Genomic DNA, 25,491 nt, shown 5'->3' on the forward strand with positions numbered 1-25,491 from the left:
CCTTCCACACAGACCGACACGAACAAATCGAGAAAGAAGACGTCGCTAACTTTTAAACGCTGTCGTCAACAGCCGCCTTCTGAGCGCAGTTTTCGGTTAGTTTCCGTCTTAAAATGGCCGCCATGTTGCGAGTGGTGTGTGAGAACTAAAGAATAGTTGAAAACGTAGACCATAACGCGTAGGCCTCCGAAGAAAGTTTGGTCGAGGGCCTGTAAACAACATGTCCTCCGCCTCGCAGTCTTCCTCTAGACGGCAATGGTGCTACCTCTGCGATCTGCCCAAGATGCCCTGGGCCATGCTGTGGGAGTTCAGCGAGGCTGTGTGCCGGGGATGTGTCAACTACGACGGGGCAGACAGAATAGAGCTCCTCATTGAAACTGCAAGGCAACTGAAGAGCACGCACGGAGTTTTAGACGGCAGGTCTCCCGGTCCACAGCAGGGAAAACCCAGCTCGGCCGGGCCCATTGAAGCAGGGCGGCAGCATGGAGAGCGTATAGATAGGGGGAGGGGTGAGTATGGGGTGTCTTCTCGCCTCCCCAATGGCCTGCACAGAGCTGAAGATGTGGCCTTGTCAGAGGGTAGCAGACAGAGCCCAAACACCCGTCGGGCTATAGTTGGGGCAGTTCCTAATCTTCATGGCGCCATATCTCATGCATTGATAGCTCAGGGGTTAGTAGCAGCTCCTCACGGGCTTTTGGCCCCGTTATCAGGCTCCAGGGCTGGGGGCACTCCTATTGCAGTCTCAGCTGGCCCCATAATGAGTGAGGCTGGCAGAAGACAGGCTGTGTGTGTGGGAGCTAGCACCTCTGCTCTGGTGGGTATAGATGCAGCAGTGTGGAGGAACAATGAAGTGATGGCCGAACTGAATGAGGTGGCTCGCAGCAGGGTTGAAGGCTGGCCAAACCGTCCCAAAGCAGTCCGGGATGTTCTTGTATCTCTCAGCAGCTGTGTCCCCTTTAATGTGCGCTTCAGGAAAGACCATACCCTGATGGGTCGTGTTCTGGCCTTTGATGCCAGCACAACTCCAGAGTTTGAGCTGAAGGTGTTTGTGGAGTATCCTGCCGGCTCTGGAATGATCTTCTCAGGAGTCCCAGACCTGGTCAGGCAGATGTTCCGGGACTCGGCCAAAGATGCAGGTAAAGCGGTGAACTCTGGCCTGCGCTATGTGGAATATGAGAAGCGGCAAGGCACAGGAGATTGGCGCGGGCTGTCTGAGCTGCTGAATGATGGTGTGCGTATGTTTAAAGAACCCCCGATCCCAGAGGTTTTGCCACAGCCAGATGCAGGGTTGCCTATGGCAGCCGCTGGACGCCCTGTACCAGCGAAGAGCACGACCCGCCGTCGCAAAGCTTCTCCAGGCTCTGAGAATGGAGAGAGCGAAGGGAGGCCGGATCACCCGTCAAGAGAGCCGTGGCCCCGAGGCGCTTACTCCGGCATGGAACCTCTTCCTGGCATGGCCGCCCCTCAAGAGGGCCCACCCCGTTTACACAGCCAGCCCTCACCCATCTCAGCGCTCATGGGAGTTGCAGACAGCCTGAGCTCCAGCCAGATGGCCAGAGATAGCCCCGGCATGTCCGCAGCCCACTCTTCAGCCGGGCGCCCCACCAGCAGCAGCCCCTCCACCGCCTCCACCTCAGTCTCCCAGGCATCCTTGGGGCAGGGTTTGAGCGCAGTGGGGCCGAGCAGCAACGCCAGCGCCGGGGAGAGCTCAAGCAGCGCCCAGGGCACCCTGCTCTGCTGCACCCTCTGCCGAGAGCGCTTGGAGGACACACATTTTGTCCAGTGTCCCTCCGTACCGCACCACAAGTTCTGCTTCCCCTGTACCAGAGGGTTCATCCGGAGCCAAGGTCAAGGCGGGGAGGTGTACTGCCCCAGTGGAGAGCGCTGTCCCCTGGCTGGATCCACTGTGCCTTGGGCCTTCATGCAGGGAGAAATCTCAACCATCCTGGCCGGAGACGGAGATGTGACAGTAAAGAAGGAGAACGACCCTTGACATCTCCATGCTGTTGTGGTGAATGGTAAGACAGCTGCTGTCCTGAGAGGGATGCTTCTGATATCACCATTTCGTAATCAGCTGTTACATAAACCTTCTGATAAATAAAACCGTCTGAACTAAGCAAATTATTAGTCCCCAGTGAGAGAGGATTCAGTAAATTAGAGTTGTTAATGAGAATCAGTTTTATCAGCAGTGAAAAGGTTTCATACGTTCTCATTATTCAGCTGCTGCAAATTACACAGTGGAAGTGAGTGTAGCTGATTTGTAAAGCAAGTCTTTAGTTTTCAGGTCATCTTTTAATCATGGTTTAATCAGTATTCATAATTTAAGTTCTCTTACCTTCCAGACTATAAGAAAGAATGTACAAAGGTGAAGTACATCATTGGCAGGAGTGTGGGCCGATTCTAGCTGCTATCAGAAGAGTAGCTATGTGCTGTATATAATCACTGAGATTGTGTAAAAAGAGACAGAAAGATGATACATATAAATAGCATCATTATCACAATGATTAGTATTATACACAACACACTGTGACCTATGCAGGCTCCTGTAGAATAAATGTCTCTTGGTGGCACTCACAATGGCTGTAGAATTAGCGGTGTAAGTAATTGTTTAAACACAAACATTATCTCTGCCAACTTTAGCTCATCAACTCGCTCACACTGTAACTCATGTGAGAAATTCTTCCCTTGCGTTATGTTTACACTGTGTGTGTGTGTGTGTGTGTGTGTGTGTGTGTGTGTGTGTGTGTGTGTGTGTGTAGAGAGAGACACTGCAGTGATGCCACACTCATTCTCCTCTGCAATGTGTAAATCTGCCTAAAGCACATTCCACTTTGTATAATTGACAGGATTCATTCAGCCGACACAAACTAAGGTGCACTCTGTCATGGTTTGGAGGGACTTTTACAGTTTGAAGCTGATTTAGAGATCAGATGTAGAGATGAGAAGTCTGGCATCACCATCTGTTTTTAAAATTCAAAAAATAACTGAAATGACACAGGATAAAATAACTTAGTGTCATCAACTTACCACTGTACGTATAGACACTACTTTAATATTAGACCGTGTGTTCTTTTTAGGACCCTCTTAATTAGGGCTGTACAATTAATCACAATGTTATCGAAATTGCAGTATGGCCAGATCACAAAGGCTGCAATGCTTTGATAAAGGTAAAATGTGTGAGAGCATTATAATGAAGCACTGTAGTGCTGCAGAGATTCCCTGGCCTCAAAAGTAAAAGAAAAATCCCACTTGTTGCTTGGTACAGACCCCAACAAATGTCACATCAAGCTTCTAACAGTTTTTTTTTTTTCACTGAAAATAACTACAAAAATAATCATTCCCACTAATTGTTATATATCATGATCACAGTATCCATCAAAATAGTAATTGTTTGACCATATCATGCGGCCCTATTCCTAATACACTATACGATGCAAATGAATACCCTCTTCAGTCAAAAGACGACACAACCAGTAGTTAGGATAAGGCCTACAGTTAAAATACACAAATTCACAAACTTACATGTTTGTGTACTCAACTGCAATAATTATTTATGGTAATATAATTTAGTAAGTAACGTAACCTGTACCCACATAAGTGTCACAAAATGAATGGATGGCTAACCAATGAATTATTGTCTGGAATTAATGAACACTGCCTATTGTGAGTGGATGCCCCCTAGCTACTGTAGCTAGCAGCAGTCCTAAAGAATGTCACTGTGCCGTTAGAAAAGAAAGTTACTCTTACGTTTGTGTATATGTTCTCACACACATTTTCTTCTCTTTCCACAGTGGATCAAACACTTTGAAAGCACTTCCCTATTATCTCAAGCAGAGGTCAACTTTGGCTGCAGTTCATCATGTGTGCCTCTGAGAAGAGAATAACTCTGAACCCCAGGAGGACAGCTACACAAACACCGTTACTAAAGACACAACAAGACTCACTTTTGAGAAGAGGGACATGTCCACGTGTCAGGGCTGGGCTCACCTGTGAAGGCTGGGCTGCTACGTCACATCTGAATGTTGAGTCCTGACCAAAACCCCCTCCCCCCCTTCTTTGTCCAGGGGCCTCTCATCAGGCCTAATTTTCAGAGCCCAGGATAGAAAGCACACACTTGTTTTAAGAATGACAATCCATTTTGTCCTTCATTTGTTTTTGTTTTATACGTTGAATACTGTCCTACACAGGTGGATCACGGCGATGTTGATAGATGGTTTGACAGAATCATGCAATTCTTCGAAAAACAAATGAATGTTCCAAACGTGGCAAAACCATTTGGTCCTTAAAGCCAAGGCTTGAAAAAATGTAATCCCACAATATGTCTCTTAGGTAATCTCCTTATATTGTATGTCAAAAATGTGAATTTACTTTCAATATGGCTATGTAATTTCTATTTTTGATACAATACAAATTTATATGTATTTGTTTATAGTGATAAGAAGACCAAAGATGGCTTCATGCTCAATGTAATTTTATTGTATTGTAGCTGTGTATGCTGTATTCACTGATAACCTTGGCATCAGTCACTAATTTGTTCATCTATCACAGAAGTAAGCTTGTTTTGTCTATTTACTTTTTGAATTATATGTATGGTAAGATAATTAGCACCACAATCTTCAATGGTTAACCCACATATTCATGTGATCATAACAGGTCAATTCTACAATAAATGACAAAATAGTCATTAGTTATAGCTGGTTTATTCTATCAACCTCAAATGTATAGCACATTGTTGAAACTGGCATTTTTATAAAATCTTTTATTTTAAATATATTGACAAAAACACAAAACCCACACTAGATATTGTATAAGCCCTTGGAAATGCATCAATATGCACAGAATTAGCATCTATCCCTTGAACCACAATTAGTTTTGTAAACGCTGCTTGTGGAGTGCAAAATTAATTTATGTGATCAGCCATTCAGAATATAAAATACATGACTTGATTAAGAACACTGCACCAAAACATACAAAAATAGATGTTTACACCACAACCCTACTAATTAGCTAATATCAGACAATACATTGTTGATCTGTAAACATATGTACACAACAGTGGCGTAAATCCTTTGTCTCATTAGATGTGGTTCCATTTCTAACCTTACACTTGGTCTTAAAATGCGAGCTGTATCCAGACATCATTCAGATCAATTACAAACGCACATTAATGCAAGGGGTAAATGCGTCATGATCAGATCTGCCCGATCACATCAGGATGTGGTCTGGCTCATTATTTTCACACATTACCTTAGGTAGGTCTAAACATATTCTGTACACAACGTAACAGATACAGATATTTGTTTTAACATAAAATGTAGGTTGTTCAAATTCATAGAGGGACAGCTCTGATTATGGATTACACATCTATTCTGTGCCAGGAGCCCCAAAAGATGCATTATTCAACAAAACTGCATGAAACAAAAGGAAAATGAACAGTAAAACATAACTTGGAATTATCTGTGCATCTGATCTGCTGTTAACAACAGATTACAACAGATTACAAGGGGAAGCAAATAATTAAGAATTTCTCGTAGATAAACAGATCTCAATGAGGATAACGCATTAGAAACATAAGGTGGAAATGCAAAGGAAACATCGGATCGTTATTATCTGGATAACGTGTCCGGATACGGATCACATTTTAATACCAGGTCTAAACTGGGGTGATAGTCACTCCACTTATTCAATTAAAAGATATCAAGGTAAGTGGTGGTGTGACGGGTCCTGGAACATCACGGTGGCTCAGATAGGCCCGCTGTCCCCCAGGGCCTCCTGTGCTGCCTTCAGGGTCTCTCTCTTCACACATTTCCAGTAGCCAGAGAAACCGTTCTGGTGCTGCACCTGAAGGGACAACCATTCCATCACAGCTAACAGCACTGCAATTTACTGTGACATTCAAAATGCACCCTGAGAGCAGTCTGTAGCTACGTATATGAAGATAGCAGGATTTATATCTTTGCAGACAGTGAGCCATGCTAAAATCAAAAGGAGCATAAATGTTGACTGCTGGTTATGTATGAATGAAAACTCAATCTCAGTCTGTACTACCAAAGGGAAACAAATGGACCCATACCTTCAAAGGTCCAAGACCCACCTTTTTCACAGCAGCCATTTTGATATGAAATAGTAGGATAAACACAGGTGTTAACATCGACACTAATTAAGGTTCAGTTCAATGTATAGCAGCACCCTGACCCTGTTTGACCTGAATGGAACAGAACCTGAATTAGTATCACTGATAACACCTGTATTTATGTCCATGTCAAAATGGCTGCTGTGAAAAAGGTCCATTAGGGCGGTGAGAGCATGTACTGAATAATGCTCAAACACCAGAAACTGTGACCTACAGTGTTTTCTTTCATCAGCATTCGATTGGTGACTAATCAGATGACTTGTTAGAGGAATAGTTCCACGTTAAAGAAACGAGATATAAGCAGAGGTGCTGGTAGAACTATTGCTTTGAGATTTTGGGCAGAAATGAAAACACAATATAAAAAGGTAAAGATGGATAGACTCACCTTAAGCCCTCGCAGGACTCTGTCCTTCATCACTCCCATGAACTCCTTATGGCTCAGGCAGTTGTCTCCGTCCATATCGAAGAGTTTAAAAACTGTGTCCAACACGCTCTCAGACAGATTGTGGCCCGTGGCGATCCTCACAGCTCGCTTGAACTGGGCTGCAATGAGAGGAGGGGAAAATGTAGTCATCTACTGTACATATAGTGTTTAGAGAAAATAGAGCTGATTCAACCCAACAGAGAGGAGTTACCCATTCCAACTGGACGGTTGGCTCCAGTCACTAGCTTCATTGAAAAGGCAAAGTCCTCCAGATTGTTGGTGAAGAGACAGAAGGCTTTGAACTCATCAAATGTGATACTCTGCAAGACAAAATGTCTCACTTCACTTTTATGCTACACTGAAGGACGGTTTCACTTTTTGTTTGTGTGTCTTTACCTGGCCAGCAGGGATCCTCTTCCTCATGTTTTCCCAGTAAATTTCATTGTCTTCTTCGTTGGTGTAGTGTAGCAGCCACTCAGCAAAGTCCTCCCTTCGCATGGTGCCCATACCTTTGGAGAACTGCAGGAACTCCATCTCCTGGACCTCAGCCTGCAGGTCCTCCATGAACCTGAACAACAGAAAGGCTTTACAGGGAATCTGATGCTCCAAGAACCAACAACGCAACTTTATATCAAACTTTTATAAAAGAAAAAAGACAAAAAAATATTGTATTGTACTACAAAACTTCATTCATTAGTATTCATGAGGACAGCTGACAGGACTGTTCATCTTTTGTTCATTTTACAGGCGACGGAACATTTTCTGGTGCTGTAAATATTCACAACCAAAAGTTTAACACAAAAAGTCAACATCAACTTTTCTCTACAACATTTTAATATATTTTATCTGACATCTGTCCAACAAAGTGGCTGTAATAATACTCTATATAGTGTACAGTAAGAATTTTGGAAAGTAAAATGCAACAACTGACTGCAGAGCTGACCTAAAACCATGTGTTTTCCCGGTTACATCCTTAATGTCAACTGATACAGACCCTATGTGACCACAGTAATGTGATAAGTGAGTGTGTGACCACAGAGAGCATTTCCTTACCTGCGGAAATCCTGATACTGCAACTTGTTTTCTCCTTTCTTCCCAAAGAAGTAGGCCTGCAGCGTCGTGTTCACACCTTCCCCTGCTTCCACTGGATTCTGTAAACATCCAGGAGATGTGCAACAATATCATCTATTGTCTATTAAAACATTACACTTATTAAATCATGCTAAGCTGTCCTTTTAAGTGAATGTGAGTACCCACCTCTGTGCTGTCCTTAGGAACTCTCATTTTACTTTTTCCAAGGATTTTCTTCAGCTTCCAAAGCAAAAAATTAAAAAGGATTAATATTTCACCAGATACATTTTAAAAATGACTTTCTGCACTGGATTATTTTAAATATCAAAATGTGAATATACATCCCTCTTCTCTGAACTATCACAGAAAATGAACAAAAAGAGGACTACTTTACTGATCAGACCAGAGATAGAGTCAAACCTTCATCTGAGTCACACACAGACACTGGAGCAGATGAGAATCCATGCACTTTTACTCTTTATTTATTAAACACTTGAGGCTTGTGCACCAAGTCACAACATGAAAATATGACACAAGGTGCATACGTGCCAACATGCAATCTACTACTAGCCCAGGCCTGATGTAGACTACGCACACAGAGGTCTTTCTCCTGTCCTGGTTGGAACGGACACAAAAATGTCAAGTGACTTTAAGTAAATGAATACACTAAGGCGCTGACTCAGGCTGCACAGATGCAAACACATGACAGATGGAAAACAGACTAGAGTAGCTAACAGTGCAGCTCTCCCTCACCTTCACATGGTGCCATGGTCCATACTTACCACTGTGGTAGCATCAGCGCTTGACGCAGCATTAAAGATGGCAATATTGTGACATTTATATGCACACAGACATTTAAACAAACAGAATGACAACCCTCTCATACAATGTGTCCTCCCTTTAGATTACATATAAAACAATCTTATGTTCAATATTAAAGAGCCCAACCGATATGTTGGCCTGCCGACAATACTGCCAGATATTGGCCTATTGCACGCATATCGGCATCAGTGTATACGTTATCTGATATGCGCTCATATGAAAACTGGTTTTCCCCTGTATACATCACGCAGAAAAAAAATACTTGTGGTAAGATATTGCTCTCAGTTTATACAACGACAGAAAGAGGAAAAAGGCTGAAAACTACTGCTTTAGACAGTTATTTGTTTAAGAAAGCAGCCTTCTTAGTACCTTTGCATCGTCATATTGGTGCAAAATCTGTGCACAATCCACATAGAAAAGGTATATTTTCATTACAGCTCAAAATTCACTTTGTCGGCCATATCTGTAATCTGGGACATCGTTTCCCTCTAAAACTGGTGTCAGTCTCAAAAATCCCATATCGGTCGGGCTCTAAATATTACTACAACATTATAGAAAATATGCCGACACATCAGAGGTCTTACCTTGAGAAATTCCTTTTTGTCCACATGCTCATTGCCGTCAACATCAAGCATTTTGAAAGCTATATGAAATCCTGTACGGGGCTCTGCAATAGCAATGCACATGAATCAATGCTCTTGGTTAGTAGGGCAGTTCTCAACACAGCCTGGAAAACAGCGTGGAGAGATAAAACACAAATCAGGTCAACGGCTGCTGATTAATTGTGCAGCTCCACTGAAATGTGCAGGTGTGCAAAGCTCAGACAGAACCAGCTGCATTATACTGAAGGAAATGCAACCGCTTAAATCACAACATCACAGGCAAATCCATTCATCACACTTTTACTGAGAGTGGGGGAAGACCTGGTAAGGCCCAGCAGCTGATGCAAGGTTTGAGAATCTACTTACTGGTCAGGATAGTCAGCAGGAACAGATACTCTGTATAGGATATCAAACCTGCAAGGCACAAAGAAATTCAATTCAATTCAATTTTATTTGTATAGCGCCAATTCATAACAGAGGTTATCTCAAGACACTTTTCAAAAAGAGCAGGTCTAGACCGAACTCTTTAAAACATTATTTACAGAGACCCAACAGTACCACCATGAGCAAGCACTTGGCGACAAGGGCAAGGAAAAACTGCCTGTTAAAAGGCAGAAACCTAGGACAGACCCTTCGGCTCTAGGTGGGTGGTCGTCTGTCTCGACCAGTTGGGGTGAGAGAGAGAGAGAGAGAGAGAGAGAGAGAGAGAGAGAGAGAGAGAGAGAGAGAAATATATACTGATACCCAATAACTGACTTTTAAATCAATCTGAATGAGTTTTTCCTGTTAGTGTAACTCAGATACAATTAAATGTGAACGGGAAAGCTTCCCAGAGTCACTGAACCCCGTTCTGATGTCAAGATTTGTCAGTCTTGGTACAGTCTGAGTAGATCTGGACACAGGATATTAGATCTGAAGGTGCTGCGCGTTAACTGAAGACTCACCATTGTCTCCTAGTGTTCTGAACAGGTCATTACCAGCCCAAGCTTTAGAGGCAGACGCCAACATTTTGTTAACTTCCTACAAAAGGAAACAGAACAGCCAAACTGATGACATGATAACAAATGTGCAGTTAAAAACGTCAGTACTACACTCTGTAGTGATGTAACTATACCTGTGTTGTTAAAACTTTCTTCTGCAGCTTTCCTACGTGAGCAGAAACAAAAGTTATTTGTTATTAAGACAACATCAAACGGCATGTGAAATTTTTCATGCATCTTTATTTTACACATCTGATGTCTGCTGGGTTTCATCCTCTGCAATTTACTGTATGATAATGATATGCAGCATAGCTGAATTCAATTTAAAGTGTTTTTTGGAACTACAGAGGGTTCATGCATGAGCTATGCACCACGATCAGCATATAAAGAACAATCAACTGTCGGTGGTTCATTGTTAGTGATTATACACTAATGAAAACACACGTATATATCTTATATTCCATTTCTGACAATAACTCCTCCTGAATGTTACACACTGGACCTTTAAGTACAAATGTTGTGGTGATGGAATTCAAATGCACAATAATTATCGGGACAGATAAATCACAGTCCGATAATGGGAAATTGATATAATTATTCCAATAATTACATTACAGCCAATAAATTATCAGTTGATAGTCTTTTTGATGGACTTTACTAGAAAGAATTTTTAGAGTGACCACATCTCAGCCTTTAAAACTACAGGTTAACTTTTTAAAATACAAAAAAGTGAAATTATCCCAGCGGTATCAGCCATGAGAAGCAGGTAATTAACGGTTATTGCATCCTAAAAATCTTTTGTTCCTTTAGTTTGTCTTCCACCTGTACCGGAGATGGTAAGTTGGCTCAAAAGACTGTATGCTGTCAGTCGACATTAAACGAACATCAGTGCAGCTTACGGTCGACGTTCTCCAGCATGACAGAGTAGAGGAAGTCTCTGGGGGTCATGTAGGGCTCCTGTTCGTAAACCACTGAGGCGAACTGGATGAAACGAACCTTCCTGGCAGACAGCTGTGGAGCTGCGGCTTCCTGAAACAGCACCGGGGACAGAAACACGATGAACTACCATGTTACTAACAGCACAGAACAGTGTGCTGTCACTGAGTGGCAGCTGGGGGGCGCTAGCTGTTCATACCAACTCTTGGCATTATTTACGCCCTTTCTGTAAATATGAATAGAAGTGTCACTTGTATTAAGGAACATATAACTTAATATTTAAACATACATACGTATGAAGGCTCCAGTGTTTGTCTGACTGACTGTTTCGTGTTCAGTTTCGACAACACAAACTTTTATTAGCTAGGTGTGTACTCACTTTTTGTTCCTCAGCATGAACGGCGAAGGGCAGAGTCCTGTTGTCTGCACGGTACTGGTAATAACCGACAACACCAGTTCCCACTAGACACCCAACAAGCCCCGGGCCGACAGCACGGCGCAGGGCTAAACCCTTCAGAGACCGAGGGCTCCTCCAAACATTCCTCAGCACCGCGGCGAGCCTTCCCCAGCTGGCCATTTTCAGCAAGCTAGCTTGTTAGCTGGGTAAACGCCAAAGCTTCCGTAGCTGCGTAGTGTCTGTGTGCAGAGCCACGCCCCTAGATACAAGCGGTTGGACAGGTCACGTGACGCCCTCAGCTCCATACAGTCCATGTCCATAAAAGAGTCAGTGAGAATGGGAGCTGATTAACCGAATCAAATCCATTAGACAACTTCAGGACAGAAAATACTTGATCATGGTTTCCCCACAGAAAAGTTTTACAATTATCCTACTCTTCGTCCCTCATTTACAAAAACAATCTATGAATATGCAGATAATTCTTCATTTTAAAACTTGTTGCTGGATACAAGGTGTCTCCTTCACTAGAAAGCATTTTTAATTGAAGAAAGTCATATTTAATGTGTATTTTTGTGTGTATTATAGATATAAATATGACCAGAAATAGAAAATGGACGATAGGGTTAATTGTTTATTTCCAGGAATAAAGAGGCCTCTGAAACAAACCACTAACCTCAGCGATGTCATGCATGGCCTGCTTACAGATCCTACATGATCTGCCATCGAAGATGACACACATTCTTATCCAGTGCTGCCATCTGGAAAATAGACATCTGGGTATCACCCCCGTGAAGAAAGAACTGCTGATTGCCACATCATTAATCAAGATCCCAGTCCGTCTCAGTTGTCTCGGTCATTCATGTGGGCACAAAAAGACTTGGACAGGCAGATCATCAGAACTGAAACTACTCTTCCTCATGCAGCATCCACCATCTTTTTTCCATGTGTCATCCTACTGTCTCACTTCTCACAGCCACTTCTCACTGTCCACTGGCTGAGGGTGGCAAGCAGACGGCTAATCTCTTTGAACTCTGCTCCTTCTGCAACAGACTGAATGTCAGCCAGGACCTACTGTCTCACCTGGGCCCAGTATTTCACAACCTTTAATCTAGATCAGAATTATCCAGATTTTGTAATCCCTCTTTTTGCTATCCCAGATAAAACTAATATTGTCGGTTTTGTCTTGGTTTTTCAAAGAATTTTCAGATAGGATCCCTCTAACCCAGATTACAGAATCTAGATTTGCAGTCTTTAGGCGTCTGTTCTATTGGCTGGTCAAAGTAATGCAACATTTCATTAACACTGATGTGAAAATGTTGGAAACCAACCATATCTCCTTTAGGATTTAGGAGAGCTATAGAGATGAGCGAGTACATCATTATCTGTATCTGTTCAACCAACTGAATTATCTGTATTTGTATCCGTAGTCAGAATGGACGGGGTTTAAAGATGGCTCGTGTGTCTATATTTATTAGAAAACTATTCACAGAACAACTTTAGAATTGAGCTACAGAGCAAAGAGTAAGACAACTATTAAAGTTATTTGTAGTAAAAGTTGCTATATTTACAAGTATATATATTAACACATGTAAAAAAGTACATTATCCTCATACTCACTAAACTCTAGTTTGCATGTAATACTACTTTTCTTTTTCTAATTATTTTCATGACCATGTCCTTTGGGTAATGCTGTATACAGTATTACTGAACATGCCAGAACACAGTGGCAAGATATATTTATCTAGGCCAAAAAGCAGTTAGCAGTGTGTGATCGATCAGACAATTAAATTACAACATCTTAAGATTCCCTGCAGTTTGCTAAGGACATTTTACACTGATTAACATTCACTGTAACCATATAAGGTGCCTGTTATTGGCCATGCTAGAGTGGGGGAAAAAAAGACAATGGCAAAATCAAGGGATGAAGAGATTTTATGAGACAATACCATATTTCATATTTCCACAGACAGATATTGGCAGATGTTATTCAATTCAATAAACAAATCATAATTAAAATGTACATTCTTAAAACATACATCAAGTTGTGCAGAATTGTGCAATACTGTATACATGTATGTATGTTTTTTTGTGTTTTATTATAGAATAGACCCTGCATCACCACCACTGTCTCACACTGTGCAGGGGGCTTTACTTTAGTGCAAAACAAAAGTTGCATGAACCTTTATTTTTACTCACATAAATTATTCACATGTCCACTCACATTTTATTTTAAAAGTGCACGTACGTAGCTTGGGATGATATTCAGCATTTTTCATTGGTTGCTATAAGAAAGCCATAAATACAGCATCAAAATGTCTGTGTTGTACCAGTTACTGTATGTACAGAAGCAAGCAGGGATGGATCTGAAGCATATAGATAACCCCTTTGATATGGACACCAATAGGAAAACACCAGCCCTTCAGTTGATTCCCAACCAATGATTCAGTCCTGCAGTAGTGTCAGTATGGAGGCTAGCCCAGCTCTAACTCTGGGGGGCACTAGCACTGAACACAGACTCTGATGTTAATAAAAAAAAAAGATGTTTTCATCATTTGAGTCTGTTTACACATCAGTGTCACACATACTTCACTGTATGCTCCTAATATGTCTTACATGTGACCTCCAAAATGTGTTCCATGAGGTTGGAAGCACCAGGGCTTTAGCATATGGAGCTGGTCACGTACAGTCAGTGCTAATCTATGCTACTGCTGCTACCTCAGGATGAGAATGTGTCTTTTCAGCTGGAGTCTTCACCCTCACATTCACAGACTCTGAGAGAGCTGCAGTAAGAGTCGACTGTTAGTTTCAAGAATGTGCAATTGAGACGAGAACAGCTTGTAGTTCAAATGTAAGGAACACACTGTAAGGGTGTGTGTGTGTGTGTCTGTGTGCGTGTGTCTGTGTGCGTGTGTCCACATCAATTCCACGTCAAGTTTGCATCAGCAGGTTTGGAGGTTTATTTAATGTCATAGCAGCAAGTTGTAATGTAAAGTAACAAAGACATACACACTTGTAAGACCATCAATGAAGGAAACAAAGTTTGCACAATATTTTTTTTTCTTCAGTCACGGTTATGCTGCCTATTTAATTTTGACTGTTACTGTTATAACATAGTGGAAAAAAAATCCCCTGTGTGTTTCATAAAAGTGATGGGAAGCAAACACTTAAAAACGCACATGGTGATGCGGGCTAAATATCTGCCATGAGTGATGAATCAGAACAATTACAGCCACATGAAAATACTATAGCTCCTATTTCAATGATAAAAAGGTGTATTGCAGTGACAGGCTCACTGTCGAGACGAGTGTCAAGTCAAATGGAACGTTACTCGTGTTTCAAATTGTTTTCTCTTCTGAACCGCTGTTTCAGCAAACTGCATGACATGGCACTTATGTAAAAACAAACAGTGACTGACAAATGAAAATAACATTCACATCATAACATAGCTTATCTATTCTCATTCAGCTAATTTGAAGGCTGCAGTAATACAGACACAGAAAACTGTCACTACAATCCTCAAGTCAGTGAATTCAAATACTGCTGCATCTGAGATATACTTTTGGTGTTTTTATAGAAAGGAAGACTGTTAATTAGCCTTTTTTTTTCTTTTTTTTTTTTTTTTTACATATTTGAGGTGCACTCTGATAGGATGGAAAATGCAAAAGTACATTTGAATAAAGTCTCAGCTGCTGTCTGCACACTGCATGTGTTTCTCCCTTTCTCCTTAATGTGAGTACAATGTGTCAAAATGGCTACATTTTACTGACATTAAGGAAGCTTTAATTGTACTTATATATGTAAAAAATAATTGACACACATGACAAACAAACAGTAAGTGGACTAATGCATGTTCATCTCTGTGATCACAGCATACTGTACTTCACTTTAGTCACCAATAATTAGATTATCCAGAGCGGCGCGTACTGAACTGCCCAGGCTAGTTGATTTTTTTCCCTCGTCTGTAATATATAAATTTAGCACACCTCTCACAGACACACTGACTACTCAATCAGCTATTATTACAAGATCTTATTGGGGCTGCGGGCCAACTCCTGAATCTGATATGAATAAATATAGGCATATAAAAATACAACAAGCATACCTACAGTATGTCCTGCTGCTCTTCCCTGGTAAAAGGTGTTTCATACAACTAGATACTGGTGTACGTATATACACTATGATATTTAATAGTGACTCCTAATTTGCATATTTTTCATTTAAATGTAATAAACATTAATATATTTGAGTGATGATTGTTTTTTATTTGTAGATTAATACAAATGTTTTAATTTTACCCATTTCAGTTCAGAGTATTGTTTTTATTAGAGCACAGGATTTATTGGTATACATACAAAGATAGGTATATACAATTCATGACTCGAATCATGACAGTTTTACATTTAACTTGCCTTTGATGGAGAGAATCCAATCAGTTTGAACTTCAAATGAAAGACACAGGGTACAGAGAGAGGTTAACTCTCAGTGAACTGCTTCAGGGCTTTACAATTTTGGGGCACCACAAACTCTGGTGGTGATTGAACATTTCACAGCTGAAGTCAGTACATTCTGTGGAAAATAAGATCGCAGTAATACAGTACAAACAGCAGAGGGGCCATTTGGCTTCTTAATTCATGTTACAGATCAAGGAGTAGTCACTTCTCTGGTATACCCTCCCCCCCACACACCAAAAAAACCAAAAACCCTTTCTTCTCATGCTTACTGTGGATAGAAGACAGCCTTACTTTGTCAAACTTACCTCTGGATTTTGAGAAGTGGACCATGATAGCAAAATCCAGTTCCACCCCCCCCCCGACCCCACTCACATTAAATTATTGCAATTCCAATACTTCCCAAATTATTTCAAGAACATAAAAATAAAGGCAAGTTTAACAGGTGCACTAATAGACTATTTCATGCAATGTTCTGATTTTCGTCATGTATACAAAGGCATTGTGTCACATAGGCTTAGTTTCACTTTGAGCATCGCCACTTTGAACACCCCTCAGGTTAATGGATTAGAATTTGATGGGAAGCTCTTTTCTAGACATGGATCATTGTGGACAACTAATAATAATAATAATAATAACAATAAGAAGAATCATAGAAACTGAAAAGAAACTGTAGAAATGTGTATTCATTGACACCAATGAAGTCAGGTGGGTAACACCAGCATTCCATTATATTAAGATGATTCAAAGCTAGCCATGTGATGGGATTAAATGTTGTTATGATTAGTATACAGATGTGTCAAGTGTCTAAGGTGCACAACTGCCTGGAGTAAGCTTACGTGGATGTGACAAATCATAGAGTTCACATTTGCAATTATATCTTGTTTCCTTTTCCCCTTTTTCTCTCTTCAACAAAGAGAAGAAATAAAAAAGTATATTGCTTCAAAAAACTTTTTTTCTTTTTTAATATTGTGAAACATTTCATTCACCACTTCTCGGGGTTTGTCTAGCTAGACAGAGCATTACATTATCAGTCAAAAGATACATACAGAAAGATGCTGTGAATCCAAGAGATTAAACGATCGACGATGGGACGTGACAGTGGCTACTTCCTGGGACCACTTGTTGGAGTCTGTCTGTCTGTCTTGTCTGTCTGTCTGGGCCAGCCTCCTATCTACCAGCAGGTGGCACAATGCAAGCACTGATGTTTTGCCTGGGTGAAGGGGAGGGGCTGAGAGATTAGTCCGTCACAGTAACAATAGTCAGTCCAGGGCCGTGGCCTCAGTGTGTTCCAGCTCTGTGACTGAGGATCTGCAAACCTAGCTGCACATGCTCTCCATCCATCCCTCCCACCCACCGCCTCCTACACCTTTTAGTCAGTGAGTAATGTTAAAACACAAAAAGGGGGGGGGGGGCTCCTCATTTGCTCTTTCCAGACGTGCTGGAGCCCCCCGCCCCGCCCTCCATTTTGTCGGCAATTTCTGACGTGTCTAACTTCTCAGAGCCATCCCCTTTCTCTGACCTCTCCTTCTCGGACCTCTCCTCCCCCTCGGCGAGCTCAGACCTCTCTGACCTGGCATCTGCGTCCCCCTCCGACTTCTCCTTCCTCTCCGAGTGGTCGGGGTCCATGGACGAGGTGCCTGGTTTGTCCCACTTGGCCATAGCCGCATGCTCAGCTATACAGGTGGTGATATTTGAAGTCCAAGCCTTCAGGTCCTCCTGCAGAAAAACACACAGGATTATAAGGCGTCTCTTTCTCATGCAAAATTTTCCCCTTGTTTTTTCATATTGTGTGTTGGGATTTACGCCATTTCTTCATTACAGATCAAAATGTGAGCAGAGAAGAAAATCCAATTATTTGAACAAACTGATTTCAGGTGTCCGTACAGAGTGGTGGGTGATAGAGGTGAGAAGTGTTTTCGGTACACAGAAACTGACAATTGAATTGAATATGACCTTGAAAGAGTGTTGTACCTTTCCTTTATTACATCAGCCATTTGTGGCTGCTCTCACTTTTACAAATCAACCCCCTTGCCTTACTAAATGAGAGGATTTATAACTATACTGGTATATAGTAGTTCTAGTTTATTACTATAACTAACAAGTTACTCACTTCTGTTCCTTATAACTCTGAAATTTTAGGTGGAGGCTTTAAATAAGCCCATCAGGGTTTTCTGCCTCTCCCTGCACTTTTTTTAATCTTTGTTATTTTTTAAATGTAATTCTAATCTGTGCAAAATAAATAAATAAATAAATAAAAATCACTTGATGTTTTTCTAGTAGATTAAGTACATGAAACATTTAAAGTCCAACAGAAATCACATTTAGTTATCTCTTTTTGTAGTCAAGTTTTGTAGATCAAATTTAGTTTTTAGTTACTAGAGAACAAGAGACAAAATAAAGTAACTTGGCCTGTAGCCTATATGAGATGGGCAGACTGCGTATTGTTAGTGAATTTTAATTATTAATATTGAAGCGTAAAGACCACACTAGCATCTAACTGGACAGTAGGGACATTTGCAGGTTAGCTTACATGCTGTTTAATGTACTGGCTTTAGCAGCGCGCTGTTCCCCAGTCGCTCATTCAACAAGTTAAGATGCAGGACAAGACGTGTGTTGATGTTTGTAAGTTAGACTTTAGCAGGAAGCTGGTCTGATGTTCAGAGTCTTGTGTTGTGTAGCAGGCTGCTGTGTGGCTCAGTGTGACCATGTATCCAATATTTGATTGGCTGTATTGAAATAAGGTCTCCAACGGACAAATACCGCAACTCAAATTAATGCAAAACTAGGGGTCGCCAGCATGAAAGCAAAGAGTGTCAAATATAAATATCTTCCTCTTGGTTTCAGATTTTTTTCTCAAAAGAGAACACAGAACAAGTGAGTGTAGCAGACATGGTGCAGCTTTAAAAACGCTGGGACTAGGTCCTTCCAGTGAAGTGTTCTATTTTTTTTATGGTGAATGAGAGTCTTTCATAAGTCTCTTGAAGACCTATACGCAGTAGGGAGTACAGGCTCCATATAGGAACTGGACTGAGATAATTCCCTGAGAATAAATAAATATTCCCCCGCAGTTGTCCTGATCTCTGAAAATACAGACAGTGTACTGTATATTCTGCTCATATCGTGTTATTTTTGTAATCTAATAGAGAAACACAAAAAGGAAGGAAATTAAAAATAGCAAACTGATGCAATGTCTGACATTTATTTGCAGAAGGTGATGATCAAAAGGTGTGAAAACTGAACAAAATGTCCTAAATCTATTCATTTTTTTCCAAGCATTGCTTGTCTGGTTATTATTCCGGTTATTATTCTTCAAGGATAAGGGTGGTGATATTTTATATTTTTATTATTGTCAGCAAATGTCATAAACTTGCTGAAGACATAAATCTTTAAAATGGCTCACAAATATATAGTTTGATCTAGAGAGGCTCAGTAATTACTGAAACAGATGATTACTAGTGTTTGTCACTGAAAACAGGAAGAAATGGTGCATTTGTTGGGGACTATTTTCAGCTGCGGATTAATCCACATTGGTGCATTAGTAAGTATTTGGGGCAGCAGGACAGTGTGGCATTGAGTGAAAACAAACTACAGTGTGTGTTCATGGTAATGAAAAAAGCCTAATAAGCTATTCCAGGTTTGGAATACACAGACAATACTTGGCCAACCTAAATTAGAGAGGTGCTATCTCTCATGGACCTAGATGCATAGCAGGTCTAAAGAAAAGGACAGTGGATTATGTCCTATCTTTGCTTGTCTTAAAAATTATTTAAATAAAACATTTCTTACCTCATCTTTTGCATGGAATGCAAAGTTGTTTCCATCTTTCATTCTGTTGCAAAGAAAATCAACAGGGATTGTCAGTTTCTCATGCATTAATAATAACAATAACATTTAGAGATGTTCTGATACCATTTTTTCCTTCCTGATAACGATTCTAATACCTAAACTTTTGTATTGGCTGATTCAGAGTACCAATCAGATTTTCCATGTGTAGAAAAATGGAAAAGCATCGTATTGTGATATTTTGTGTTGTGATATTGTATAGATTCTCAGAAACACTGAAGGAGGACTGAATGAAGATGCTTTTCTAATAAAACAGTCATCTCATTTTAAGATAATCCCACAAGGGGCTGTTTATATTTTCACTATTGATTTTTGTGTTTAAACCCCAAACCGCTAGATAGCAGTGTTGGAAACGTAAACTGAGGGCAGTTGATGTTACAGGGACTGTGATAAATACAAATTCATATGCCCACTGTTCTGGTTGCATTACAAAGTAAACCTTTTTTTTTTAAACACAGATTTTATGCATATTATATTATCTTTTATGCATATTATAACACATTATTATGTTCTTTTTAATGACAATTTTCGTGAAACTAGATTTAAAAAAATCATGATATATCATGTGCAATATGTGAAATCACCAGATTCTTGACAATACACAGCCTTTTGTGTGTGTGTGTGTGTGTATGTGTATGTGCGTATATATATTTTTATATTGTTAAGCCTGTATGTTTGCAATCATTGTTGTATGTCCTGGCTCAGAGTCAGAGTAGGGCAGGGCTTATTTTAATTGTAAATAAACATTACATTTGAAAATAACTCAATAACAATTTAAAATCACAAATGCCACAATAAAATAGCTCTTACTGAAGAATGAAGACGTTTTTCTTCTTCTTGTATCCCATTGAAGGATCAAATGAGCAGGTACTAAGGTCAACAGGAGGCTCTTCATTGTACGTTGTGTTGTGGTTCCTTGCATCCTTGTAGAAGGTCAGCTTTCCCTCTTTCAGCACACAATATACGTTCACCCAGGACTTGCTGTAAAATCAAAATGACAAGATCTCAACAAATTGATTGAATACATTTCTGGACACAACTTGGGATACTTGGACGTAACTTGTTGCTTCTACTAAAATTATAAGTACACACAGTAAGTACGAAGGTACGACAACAAACTTGCTATGAACCTGCTACTATGAAGCTTTCCATTCATGCATATATGCTGTGATAAACCTGGTAGATTTACCATGGGATTTCTTTAATTTTTAGAAAGTATGGGGGACGTGATTGCAGACAGAGGTAGATAAAAGCAGGCTTTCCAGCTGACTTGTTTAAATTGATCATCTTGTATAAAGGGTCTTAAATATTGTGATAAATGCTTCATGTTATTTGAAAAAAGTCAGCATCCTCGCCAGATGATCCATGTAGAGGACATGGAAATAAAGAAAAAGCATTGCTCTTGTGTTACAGTGTAGAGCTAGTTATTCCTAGTGTTGATAAGAAAAACGTTAGATTAGACTGTTATTCGTTCTAACATAACAAACGTAACACTCTCATTGGAAGGGGTTTCTGCAGTGTAAACTTCCCAAATGGGGAAATACAACACAATGGAGGTGCTAATGTTTTAACATAACTTAATCCAAAAAATTGCTTTAGTTACTACTGCTAGTTAGCTGAACATGATAAGATTTCTTATGTGTCCAGAGAGAGAGAGAGAAAAAAAAAATGTTTTACTTAAAAACACTATTCAAAATACTATTGCATGCCAGAAGACACAAATCCGTTCCCACATTTTGATGAATTCGTGGCCACAAGATAAGTGTATACAGAGAGCTAACAGAACATCCTATGCTGAACACATAGGCAGGCTAACACACAAACTACGGTCCGTCATCCAAGACCCTCTGTGTGTAAAGACGCACAAGACACAGCTCAACCTTCCTCTAATATTTGAGTTGTTTTTAACTAGTTCTAATAAGCCTTCAGGGCTGAAGTTTGGTAGAAGCTATAATTGTTATCAGATACTTATCAGAAAACAAGCGGAGGTTAGTCTGTGTGTTCAACGTAGGTTCATTTTGGTGAAGATGGTGAAGAATCAGGTTGATTTTATAGGATAGTCCTACAGTGGGTGCACTTGGCAGCTCAGCTTTGCCCATGAATGATGTGGATACAACATGATTGATTCATGATTAGTTCAAATCTAATTAATCAAAGTGAGGGAACAAATTGTATCTTGTATGCATGAAATTTCAAGCCTGAATGTAGTAAATGTGGCTTCAATATATATCAATATATCAATCAGATATATATATATTCTCTCTATGGCCACTCCAGGGCTCTGCAAACATGCGGTTTAACCTTATTCCTTAAATTTTTGGGTTTGGAAACGTTTTAAAAAAGACACCATCCTCCAAACTTGTTAGAGCACCTTGCACACTGCATCATCATGAGGAGAAATCCAAAGACCGAAGGGCCTATTGTGCCAACACGGTTGCTATGATTGGGTCAACTGTTAGCTTTGTTTGTTGTCGTGCAGTGGTGTTGCACCTGTTTGGGCTTCTCTGCTGAGCTTCAAGGTCAGAGGTGGTGGCCTTTTTGCGGTAGAGGAAGCCTTCGTTATGGGCAGTGTGTGAAGGTGGCTGAGGTGTTGTTGGGGCACCAGTAGCTGGAGCTGAGCGAGAACGCCGTGTCTCCTCAGGCTCTTTTGGACGGGGCCTCCTCCTCGGTTTGGGGCGGTCTCGGGCACGAGGGCGGCCGTCAAAACGAGTCACAGGCGCTGAGAGGCTGCTAGTAGGCCGATAAGGCTCTCCTCGTGCCTGAGAAAGCAGAAGAAAAGAAAGTGTGACTCTAAGACACAAAACAAACATACACTGTACTGTATGTAAGCTAACTCACAGTTGCTGCTTCTCTCTCCTGGACTTGTTCTACAATCTCTGCCATGGTAGATCTCTTATCCCTGTAATGACGACAGACGTGAGTCACCCAAACAGTAAACACAATCATTAAAAATCATTAGGATAACGCTGGACAGTGCTGACTAGGCAAACTGTAAAGCCAAATTTTGTAAAGATCATTTGAATTTCACTGTCACTAGCACAACTCATTCACATACCCTGAGCGTTTGTCAGAGCCCTCCTTAACAGAGCCCTCCAGGTCACTCGAGTCCTGCCTCTGCAGTCTCTGCTTGCTGCTCCCCTCTTGTTCACTGGATGACTGCCTCTCCAGGCGCCTCCGATAGCGCTCCTGACGCACGATCAGCGGCAGCTCGTTCAGCCTTGCCTGGATCTCCTGTTCGCTGGAGGTCTGTCTACCCAGCTTGTACTCCCTCTCTCGCCTCAGATGGTCCATCTGAGGATCAGAGCGGCTGCCACGGGGATCCCTCTGGAGACGGCCATGGAGGAGCTCCAGCCCCGACTCTGGCCCCATCATGTCTGCCATTGGGATGTCCCCAAACTGTTCCCGCTGCACTCTACTGGCTTCTAGGAGGGGGTTTACAGCCTTGTGGATGTGGTTGATCCTGGGCTGCATGAAGTCAGCTTTCAGGTGCTGCCATGCATACGCCATTTTAGGGTCCATGATGCCACCACTCTGCGCCAGGTATCCAGAACTGCCCAGACTTCCACTGCTGTAATGATTTTGTGCCAGAAAGCCTGAGCTACCCATTCCCCCAGGGCTCTGATAATTCTGTGCTAGGTATCCAGCGCTCACAATATTAGGCTGCTGTGCCAAATACCCAGAACTCCCCATATTAGGCTGTTGTGCCAAATACCCAGAACTCCCCATATTGGGCTGTTGTGCCAAATACCCAGAGCTCCCCATATTAGGCTGGTGTGCCAAATATCCTGAACTCCCTAAATTAGGCTGCTGTCCCAAGTATCCAGAACTTCCCATATTTTGTGGTTGGGCCAAATATCCAGAACTGCCCATATTCTGTTGAGGCAGAAAGCCAGGATTTCCCATACCTCCGCTGCTTGGCTGCTGAGCTAGGTTACCTGAACTTCCTAACCTGACACTGCCTAGATGGTTTTGCATACCACCCACACACCCAGTAGTCAGTCCAAAGTAGCCAGAGCTCTCTGCACTGCCAGCAGTTTGATGGTTTATCCCAAGGTAAGTAGAAGTATCTGCTCCACCACTGTGGGAGGTTAGCGCCGAGAAACCGGAGTCGCTTCCACCTCCAGCCGCCTGTTGGTTCATCCCAAGGTACGAGGAGCTCACCAACTTTCCACTGCACTGCTGTTCCAGTCCGTGGTAGCCTGATCCATTTATAACTGGGTTGTAACTGGCTAGGGCCGAGGACAATCTCTGGGTTGCAGGGGTGGCACCCAGATCCAGACTGGTCTGTAAGGGTTTGGGTTCTATATGCGCCTGTACCGTATGCCTCAAGAAAGATGAGGTAGCACTGGTTGAGGGAATACTGGGAGTCAGACAAGATAATGGGAACATCCTTCGGCTGGAGAGCGGGGTTGTCTTTTTCTCCTCCTCTTTTTTCTTCTCAGCCTAAAGAGAGAGTTAACTAAATAACTAATTGCACCACACAAACCCAATTAAAACCAGACATCAAAGGCAGGGTAGTCTGATAAAATAGAGGTACAACATGTTATCAAGAATGATTTGCTGAAACCAGTCTGTTTTACTGGCTACTGAACAATGTAGCATGAAAGGCAGATGGGGTGCAGTGAGTGAGGGTGCACCACATGCAGTAAACGTCACAGATTGAAGCCCATGACGATGCAAACTCATGGCATGCGCCCATGCCCGCTAAGCAAACACAACATCCCAAGGTCACTTTTTTTTTTTCATGTAGCAGCATTAAATTGTGACTCCACCAAACTGATTAAACATTTATCTACAGTCAAGCTTACTGCGGAAAGCTGGCGGAGAGAGCTGAAGCGTTCTTTCCAGGTTACAGCAGCCTTGCGGAAGGCCTCATGGCGAAGGATGAGCTGTTCAACCTCGTCTGTTTGGGCCCGGGCCTCTCCTCCCTCTGGCTCCTTGGAGGTGATCAGCGGCTCCTTGGCCTTCAGCCAGGCTTCCGCCTTTACCGTCTCCTGGGCAAATTGGAACCTTTCCTGCTCTGGAGGTGACAGCAGACCAGCAGCATGGTTACCCTCACACCACATTTTAATGCACATGCTCCAGTAGAAATCTGTTGTTTAAATGCTTGTGTGTACATTATGATCATACTTATGCATTAGATCATAGCTAAGATCTTATCATTTCAGCCATGTTCGGAGTGAGAGTGGAATGTTAGCTCAAACAGGATCAATAAGATTCATACATGATTTATGATTAACAGGACAAAGTGGAAAAAAATTTACAGTTTGAGCCCATTTGACATTTAACATGTTAAGAGCTGCTTAGGTTCTGATGTAGTTGTCTAATGAGTTACTTACTGCGCTGTAACCTTTCCTGGTGTTTGTCCCATTTTTCCACAAGATCCTTCTGCTTAGCCAGAAGGCTGTCCAACTTCTCTTTTATCTGTGGTAACAGACAGATATTGCAGTCATGACCACAAACAACATATTGCTTATATCTTACATAAAGTGATTGTGTAGGTTTTATGTATTTTTTTGTGGCATGTGTGATTATCAATTGTATGGACTGTACAGTTTGTTAGCCTGACCTCCTCTGATGCAGGGTTGCCTGCGGCTATCAGGATCTTGCCGAGATCTGCACACTGCTGTATGGTCTTGCTGCGGCCATCTATTTTGGCTTTCAGCTCTTGATGTTGTTTTATCATCACGTCCAGTGCCGTCAAATCCCTGAAGAGGGATAAATCAGGTTATTCAGATTAGATTAAGTAACAAATACTATAAGGGAATCCTTATAACCGCAGAGTTTAAAATATACTATAAGACAGTACTAGGTCAGTACCAGTGCTAAGTC

General features: G+C 41.6%; 3 protein-coding genes across 3 annotated transcripts in view; 1 reads left to right on the forward strand and 2 right to left on the reverse strand.

The window, feature by feature from the left end:
- The first annotated feature begins 4 nt into the window (after positions 1 to 4).
- LOC127364205 (interferon regulatory factor 2-binding protein 1) lies at positions 5 to 4,687 on the forward strand. The gene is made up of 2 exons (XM_051401579.1): positions 5 to 2,018; positions 3,792 to 4,687. Exon 1 carries the CDS (start codon positions 221 to 223, stop codon positions 1,991 to 1,993), a length of 1,773 nt encoding a protein of 590 aa, XP_051257539.1. The 5' UTR covers positions 5 to 220; the 3' UTR covers positions 1,994 to 2,018; positions 3,792 to 4,687.
- micu2 (mitochondrial calcium uptake 2) lies at positions 4,685 to 11,602 on the reverse strand. Its single transcript, XM_051401603.1, has 12 exons — positions 11,348 to 11,602; positions 10,932 to 11,061; positions 10,167 to 10,198; positions 9,997 to 10,072; positions 9,419 to 9,466; positions 9,035 to 9,117; positions 7,815 to 7,868; positions 7,611 to 7,708; positions 6,954 to 7,125; positions 6,769 to 6,877; positions 6,519 to 6,676; positions 4,685 to 5,841 (listed from the first exon to the last, which is right to left on the reverse strand). The coding sequence occupies exons 1-12, from the start codon at positions 11,543 to 11,545 to the stop codon at positions 5,743 to 5,745; spliced, it is 1,257 nt and encodes a 418-aa protein (XP_051257563.1). The 5' UTR covers positions 11,546 to 11,602; the 3' UTR covers positions 4,685 to 5,742.
- Positions 11,603 to 13,279: 1,677 nt separating this feature from the next.
- sptbn4a (spectrin, beta, non-erythrocytic 4a) overlaps positions 13,280 to 25,491 on the reverse strand; it is a 31,495-nt gene continuing 19,283 nt past the window's right edge. Inside the window, exons 11-19 of the mRNA XM_051401429.1 lie at positions 25,229 to 25,367; positions 24,999 to 25,083; positions 24,468 to 24,679; positions 22,715 to 24,102; positions 22,498 to 22,558; positions 22,150 to 22,418; positions 20,470 to 20,640; positions 19,603 to 19,645; positions 13,280 to 17,532 (exon numbers count right to left, since the gene is read on the reverse strand). Of these exons, the coding sequence (XP_051257389.1) occupies positions 17,233 to 17,532; positions 19,603 to 19,645; positions 20,470 to 20,640; positions 22,150 to 22,418; positions 22,498 to 22,558; positions 22,715 to 24,102; positions 24,468 to 24,679; positions 24,999 to 25,083; positions 25,229 to 25,367 (2,668 nt within the window). The 3' untranslated portion in view covers positions 13,280 to 17,232. The remainder of the gene's footprint in view (positions 17,533 to 19,602; positions 19,646 to 20,469; positions 20,641 to 22,149; positions 22,419 to 22,497; positions 22,559 to 22,714; positions 24,103 to 24,467; positions 24,680 to 24,998; positions 25,084 to 25,228; positions 25,368 to 25,491) is intronic.

The sequence above is a fragment of the Dicentrarchus labrax genome, unplaced genomic scaffold, assembly GCF_905237075.1.
Source record: "Dicentrarchus labrax unplaced genomic scaffold, dlabrax2021, whole genome shotgun sequence".
NCBI classification, from domain to species: domain Eukaryota; kingdom Metazoa; phylum Chordata; class Actinopteri; family Moronidae; genus Dicentrarchus; species Dicentrarchus labrax.